The sequence below is a fragment of the Etheostoma spectabile genome, chromosome 16 (genome assembly GCF_008692095.1).
Source record: "Etheostoma spectabile isolate EspeVRDwgs_2016 chromosome 16, UIUC_Espe_1.0, whole genome shotgun sequence".
NCBI classification, from domain to species: domain Eukaryota; kingdom Metazoa; phylum Chordata; class Actinopteri; order Perciformes; family Percidae; genus Etheostoma; species Etheostoma spectabile.
In genome coordinates, this window is record NC_045748.1 from 16,810,320 (window position 1) to 16,817,998 (window position 7,679).

General features: G+C 39.0%; 1 protein-coding gene across 5 annotated transcripts in view; it reads right to left on the reverse strand.

Annotated features, from left to right (window-relative positions):
• prrc2b (proline-rich coiled-coil 2B) overlaps positions 1-7,679 on the reverse strand; it is a 28,435-nt gene that overhangs the window by 16,120 nt on the left and 4,636 nt on the right. For 4 of the 5 annotated variants that reach the window (XM_032539887.1, XM_032539888.1, XM_032539885.1 and 1 more), the window contains exons 2-11: positions 6,937-7,114; positions 6,652-6,829; positions 6,083-6,185; positions 4,927-4,990; positions 4,614-4,757; positions 3,773-4,086; positions 3,462-3,586; positions 3,191-3,354; positions 2,765-2,849; positions 2,496-2,658 (exon numbers count right to left, since the gene is read on the reverse strand). In XM_032539887.1, coding sequence (XP_032395778.1) covers positions 2,496-2,658; positions 2,765-2,849; positions 3,191-3,354; positions 3,462-3,586; positions 3,773-4,086; positions 4,614-4,757; positions 4,927-4,990; positions 6,083-6,185; positions 6,652-6,829; positions 6,937-7,051 — 1,455 coding nt within the window. In that variant the 5' untranslated portion in view covers positions 7,052-7,114. The remainder of the gene's footprint in view (positions 1-2,495; positions 2,659-2,764; positions 2,850-3,190; positions 3,355-3,461; positions 3,587-3,772; positions 4,087-4,613; positions 4,758-4,926; positions 4,991-6,082; positions 6,186-6,651; positions 6,830-6,936; positions 7,115-7,679) is intronic. The other variant, XM_032539886.1, reaches the window with a different exon arrangement.

Genomic DNA, 7,679 nt, shown 5'->3' on the forward strand with positions numbered 1-7,679 from the left:
CCCCCCCCCTCCCTTCTCTCGCTCTCCATTTTATATCATTGTCTCGTCTGTTTTTGTTCTGTGTTTTACATGTTTTGTGCATTCAGGAACTTAACTTTGGATGCAATATTGTTAGAATTTAACAAAGTGAAAGGCAGTAGCAATTTGCTTTTCCACATGTACGTTCATTTAGAATGCAGCTTTTTTTCATAATAGGTGATCTTAGATTTTTATTTTGTAACTGTGATGGATTGAATGCCCCACATAAGCAAGCCAGCACCCATTTCCTACAGGCTGATACTGGCTGTTTAGCCAATATATTTTATCATGCAATTGCATCCTCCTCAGCAAGCTCAAAAACAAAAGGAGTGGCCATTGTTGCCAAACGGAATCTTCTGCTTAAAGTTTTGTTAAAAATTGCACTTGTGTCAGCTTATGCACCTAATGTTTTTGATAGCAGTTTCTATGGTACGCTCACCAATCAAATGCTGGAGTTAACGGACTGTTCTCTTTTAGTTGGTGCGGACTACAATACTGTGTGGAACCCACATATTGATTAATCAAAACGCAAAGGTCACTGGGGTTCAAGCTTAAGCCACAAATGCTTTGAAATCATGGGCCAGTAGCTTGGGTCTTTTAGATATTTGGGGTGCTGTTGATCCCATGGATTATTCCATACTGGGGTTCTCTGTGTAACCACCCCAGACTGTCTGTCTCAACGTGCGGTTAGATGGCACTGTAGAAGACCCCAGGCTATTGTGGGACGTGATACAAGGTTTTTATTAGGATAGGCAATACCATACTATTCTGCTATAATGCGCGCAAAACTAGGTCACTTCAACTACAAAACCTTAAAGCTGAATTAGACTTATTGTTGCAAACCAATTTCCCTAATCAAATAGCTTTAGAACAATCACTAGTAAAGAAATTGAAACAGAAACTTTAATTTCTAATTCATAGAACAAGGCAGAGCTATTCCTTTCAGAGATTAAGGTCCAGTGACCATTTCGCAGATATTCCCGCCATTAAATCTTCAAATGGTAATATCAGAACTGACCCTGTTGAAATAAATAAATCCTTTCAGACATTTTATTCCAATTTGTATGAATCAGGTTACTTTAGATAAATCCCACGGTGACCGCTGGTTAAATCAACTTGACGTGCCTCAATTATCAGCAGAGGAATCAGCCAACATAGATAAATTGCTCACCTTAGAGGAATCAAGAGTGGCAGAACAGAATATGCCAAAGGGAAAAAAAATCATCGGGCTTTGATGGGATCCTCCCTGAATTGTCAGATTTAAAAATCTAAAAAAAAGAAAACTTTAGGCCTTAAAATTACTTAATTTAAAGGAGTCTGCTCCCAATTCAAACATCTTTGCTAACATCCCTATTGTTAAGCAGTTTAAATATTTAGGCATTGAGGTTTTTCCCTGCTTAAACCAGATTGTTAAGCATATACCGTTGAGCACTATTCTGTTGTTCTTAATGTTTTGAATGATATGGAAAAATGGATGGGTTTCCCCATGTCTATTCAAGCCTGTATCTCTCTGGTTATGATTAATATTTTACCCAGGATTAATATTATGAGCCCTATGTTACCTCTTTTTACGCCTTCTGATTGTTGGCATGAATTACAATCAGCAGTATCTAAATTTATCTGGAAAGGAAAGCAGCCACGACTTAAGATGTCTACTCTACAGAAGATTAAAGAGGATGGTGGCCTCTTGGTTCCCATCGTTACAAACATTATTTTTGGTCCTTTGTGTTTTGGTTCTGAATGATTGGTCAGCCCTCTCTAAAACTTGCCGTTTTTGCTGGACTTACAGCAACTAAGAATGATTGCAAACGTTGGAAACCACCTCATGACTATTCGTACATGGACAGTTTCCTTTTTGGAGGTAATATTTATGGAGCTCTCCATGGCTCACATAACTGGAGCGCCAGGAAAGACTTTAGGCAATAGGCTCAGCATGGCTGAATCCTTGAAATCCATGCTGTATACTTGTGCTATAGCCTTCTTACTTCTGTGTGTGTGTTTGGTCCCTTTTGTCTTATGCCACTCTCCCTGTCTGTTTCTGTGTGTCTTGTTTGTGTGCTGCAGACATCGTTCTTGCTGTTGTGTCATTTCCGTATTTCTTCTTTTTGTTTTGGTGTGGAAACATTTGACCAAAAGAATGGATTGTGGAAAAGGTGCATTGTGCCTTCTTTGATACGTGTAGCGTACAGATTTTTCACATTGAAACACATCGTTTTTACATAGCAAAAGGTATGGCAAGTGACAAGTAGTCAGACACATATCTCTATGGTGACTGCAAGGTCATCTTGAGTCTCACTCAACGGTGTTTGAAGGCCCACACATGCTCATATGCTCTGTAGCGTTGCCTTACCCTCCCCAGTCAGCGGGGAAGAGAACAAGAAGTGTTTTAACTGTAGATATCATAATGAGTTAATCTTAGACAAGACATCCCAGAGGAGGAAGATGAAAGGGGAAAAAATAGCATGGTGTATTGTTACCGGTGTGTCTGCAGAGAGATATCTGCCGTTGGTCTTCCGGGGAGGCTCGTGGTGGTGATGTTGGTAGGAATAGCTCTCGTCAGGGCCCTCCTGGGGGTAAGACACTTCACCTGAATTTAGGGAGGATTGGCAGTCACGCTGGTTCTCCCTCTCCCATTCAGCCCTAAAAAGTAACAGCTCAAAATTAAACCAGGAACCCTTAAAATAATGACAGAAAACAAGAATGTGGGCCTATTTTGAGCAATAAGCTACCAGAAAAGAGATCTCACCACATCCTGTTTTTTTCACCGTGGTGGTCTTCTTCGTCATCACTGAACTTAAGCTTCTCACTATAATCAACTTCCTCATGGAGTCCTGAAAAAACAAAAAACCTAACAGTTAGCGGCAGGAATGTAGGATGGGATACAGAGCAATGGGAACAGGCTTTTGTATCCTATTGGCATGCTGTTTACTGGTGAACTTACACATTACAGAAGCTAAACTCATTAATGAAGTCAGAGCAGTAAATGGTAATAAATGCCGTTTATGATGACTAACTCAGCAAAACGTCACATGCACACTAGTGCAGCAGTTAATATTCATAAGCTTAAGAAGAAACTTAATGTAACACAAACTTACTTCACACATTCAACATTCATCTTTTATTCTGCCTCCTGTAAGAGGGGGATAGAGGCAGTTAAACAAGTAATACTGACCAGCCCATCCATCCTCGCAGTCATTGTCAAGCTCATCCAGATCCTTCAAGTCCTCTGGATTAATGATAGCTGGGCGTTGCGGTCTGTCACCAGGCCTGCGGATGGGCTGAGACGAGGGTCGAGGTGTAGCGCGGACAAAGCGGTTCTCTCTTCTCACATCACCACTGAAATCAGAGATGGTAGAAAGACAAATTAACAATTGACAAACATCACAAACCTCTCGGTAAAACTACTTAATGTATAACTGCTCTCACATTGTGTATGTACTTACTTAACAAGTTCAGATTTGGCGTAGTTCTGTCTGAAAGTGGGTTTGCTGTCAAATCGGGCTGGGGCAGCTACGGTGGTCGGAACATGGTCGGTACCAGGGGTTTCACGTGTCTCTTTAGAGCACATCTGAAAACAACAGGATGAAACAATGTGTTTGTAGTAGAAACACACGGAGCCACCAAAAGGATTTGAGCCGTTTCTAGCTATATTCAACATCCAATTATGTACAAGTAAAACCAGCAGACTGTCTTTGATGCTTTTTTATTGTTGTTTGTTTTACAAAAAGTGGCCTAAAGAAGTCAGAGTACTTACAAATGCAGGCAACATGTCATGGTAGACAGCAGTTGAAGTGTGGTGAAGCTGGTACTGCAGGGCAGTAGGGACGGTTGTTCTGCGGACTGGCTGGGCGGGTCGCAGGGAAGGCTCCTTGGGGTCAAGGACTGGTGACTGAGCAGTCACTACACTAGAAGAGGTTGTGCTGGTGGCAGAAGGGGGGTGGGATAAGGCTGGAGGGGAGCCAGTCTCACCCTGGGCCGTGAGCTTACCCTCAGGATCTGCTGGCAGGCCAAGGGTCAGGGCTGAGGGTTGAAGGTTCCTGCCACCACCTTCCCTCCAGCTCGTCACATCTTGAAGTGGGGAAAGGGAGATTTCAGAAACATTGATGAACTAATTCTACATGGAATGATTTACTCTGCCAAAATATGAAATTAAAAGTAATACCGCATTGTTTGTAACCTTATCGCCATGTCTCTAATGGCAGAAAATAATTGCGTAGTGCTAAGTCGATTGGTGCTCTCTGTACTACTGAAACAGCCAATCCAGAACATTCCAAATTGTCCGGTGAATTTTCATTTGCAACTAGAAACAATTGCCCAACCCAGGGGTGGCAACTGGAAATCAGCGAGAATATACTTGTCTGTTGAGGAGTTTTACTTGCTTGAAAAATACTCAAGTACAACATTACATCACCAGACACACAGCATTGGGTTGTAAAAACAGTAAAGTCCTCTCTTCCTCCCATTCTTGGAAGTCATTTTCTTTAGTCAATGCCGTTAATGTCAAAAATCTTGGCACCAATTTAATAATTTGCTTTTCAGCAGGCATTTATCTTATCTATGGGACTGTCTGCCAATACCTGAGCATTAAGACTTACTCTGGGGGCGGAGGCTTGGTCCGGGCCCATACGACGGATCGAAGCCGCTTCTTTCCTTGCCAGCCCTGTCCTGTTCTCCAGCTGCCTTCAGTGTGGGAAATTCCTCGTGAGAGAAGGGCTGAAGTCGGTTTAAGGCCCTTGAACCTGATGTCGGTGAAAAAAGTTGCATAAAGAAAACGGTTTGTCAGACTTACGCAAACAGAAGAATGCTGTGCCAATTGCCAAAGACCTACAGGGGTCACAGACTGGACAACATTACAATGCCATTTGATTTTATACACTTTTATAAAAAGATAAATCTGAGATGACTCACCATCTTGCTCTACTGCCTTTCCATTTAGCTGGGCCCATTGCTTTGGTCCACCTGTGTTTGTGTTCTGTGGAAATGAAGAAAACCAAGGTCACAGTCAAATATCTGTTGATTATTCATGTCTCTTTGACCTTTGAGGGTTTTGTACCTGACAAAACATGGTTAAAAACGGCCTACTTTATATAGATCTTCTCTCTGTGTTAGCTACACTGGAACAGAACTGACACACTGAGTCAAACTGAGACCCCTAATACAGCCGAAAGTATTTAATACACACTGGGACAAACGGAGAATGTATATTTGCTAACAAATACCAACATTGTTGAGCCCGACTGATAAAGGATTTTTAAGGCTGATACCGATACGAACATTTTTTTTTAAATCATATACATATATATATATACACATACATATATATATATATATCTATAATAATATATATATATATATATATATAATATATATATATATATATATATATATATATATATATATATGATATATATCTAGAAAACGCGTTACAAAAAAAAACAGATTTCCTAACGTTATTTATAGTTATTATTAGTTCTCACTAAAATAATATAATAATTTGTTTTATTGTGACAACAGAACATCAAAATATATTAATGTTCTGATAAATAAAATGTATAAAAATACAAACTTAAGATACGAAACTAAAAGTCCTTTGAACAAAAACACATTAACAAAAATAAAAATCAGTGTTCCCTCTGGTGGACAAACTATGCAACGCCAACGCTCATAACATGGTTAACAGTCCGTTTTTGTTTTTTAAATATTAATTTATCAGAATCATTTATTTGTCATTATACATGATTCTGATGAATGAATATTAAAAAAAGATCGGGAAATGCCTAATATTGGCCGATAATATTGGCCCGCCAATATATCGGCTTGACGCTACAACACTGATTATTAAAAGGACAGATTGTACTGCATTTGTTCGGTCACATTTATTTCAAGACTGCAGTAAATTTTCTTGTATAGAAGGGGCATTTTTTCCTGACTTTATATATTTAATGAAAACTGCACAAGTCTTGTAGTTGTGTGTTAAAGAGTGCTTTTTGAAGATTAAATAAGAGACAGCAGTTTAAAGACAGTCTTTATGATGGCAAAAACAACCATAGCTACACATACACACCTCCTGGTTGGCTACTGGTGTGGGCTTCTGAAGATTGGAGACAGATTTCTGTAAAGCCAGCTGCGGCTGCAACTCCGGCAGCTGTGGGATTGATGCAATAGAACTACAAATAAAGAAAAAAAAAAAAAAAAAAAAAAAAGTTTTGTGAAATGTGGTCAAAGTGGGCCAAAAGGTACAATTACTTGATAAAAAGGCACAGAAACACAATAATCTAGACTGACTAGGACTGACAGACTGGACAACACCTTTTTCTAATCTTATAGTATTAAGCTTTGCAACAACAGATTGACTTTTACAATACTACTGTGCTTTTTTATGATGCTGCTTTCTAAGAAGAATAAAAGTGTTTAAAGTTGATGCTGGTCTTTCAGAGTGCACCTTCCAATTGAAACCAGAGTAGTTAACTTACTGAATTTTCTTTTAATGTTCAACAACCTGGCTGTCAACAAACAGTATAGTGCATTAAAATATATAATAATTACATTTAGCACAGTGGATTTACCTGAACTTTGTTATAATAATCAGATGAGAGAGTAGTTTCAACAGTGTGTTAACCTTTGTCTCCTTACCTCTTTTGATCGGGTTGTTCCTGCTTGTTTGCCCATCCTGTACCGTCTTTCGGCACAATAATCACGTTAGGATCGTTTCCTTTGTTTTCAGACTTCAAGCTCGGCAGGTGAGCAGGTGGGGGCATGCGCCGGGCTGCGGCCACTTTGCCAAGACTCTGCAAGCCATGTCGCGGAACTACTGGGAGAGGAAACAGAGGAAGATAAAGCAAGAGGAGTGACATTACCAATGGGACTGACACATAGTAACGGAGATGTAAAGAATGTAATTAATAAAATCAACCTTACCTGCGTTTTTCTGAGTTTCTATTGATTTTCCCTTGTACTTGTCAAATAGGCTGAGTGAGGAATACTTGCTTTTCCCATCCTTGGACTTGGTTATTTGCCCCAAACGATCGGACATTGCGATGTAATGTCATCTAGTATGGAAATTTTTCTTTGCGCCTCTTCCCAGTGCCTTCTGATTCTACAAAGAGAAGAAATGTCAACGTTGAGTGGACCTTATTAAGTCTGTTTTCATCCACGCATTAATTATAAAAAGTCCTGAAGTATCGCAAACAAGTTTAAAAATTGCCAGAGGAGGAAAAGTTAGTGTATCAGTAAAAGAAAAATGCAAAGTACAAGGGAAACGTATTTAGTGAATACATGACTGTACACAATAATGAAAAATAATGCTTTCAAAGTTTAATAAAATAAATAAACTTTGCATGAAATGTTTCTCCAGCATATGGACACACAAATTAGATAGCAGGGCTGTCAAAATTTTCCAAAATTTACATTTGATTCTTTGTTGTTACAAAAAACAAAATTTAGCACTTATTAAAATATCTCTTTAGGCCGTGGATTACAGAGCCGCCACAGACCGTTTGTAATTTTGTCATGAACAACAGAGTCTCTTGCTGTTCCGTGAATTTCTCGTTTCGCGGCAGAGAAGTTTTTTCACTCTATTCTAATATTTGTACATTTTTATATTTTATAAATGTCTTTTTACTATTTATATATATATATATATATATATATATATATATATA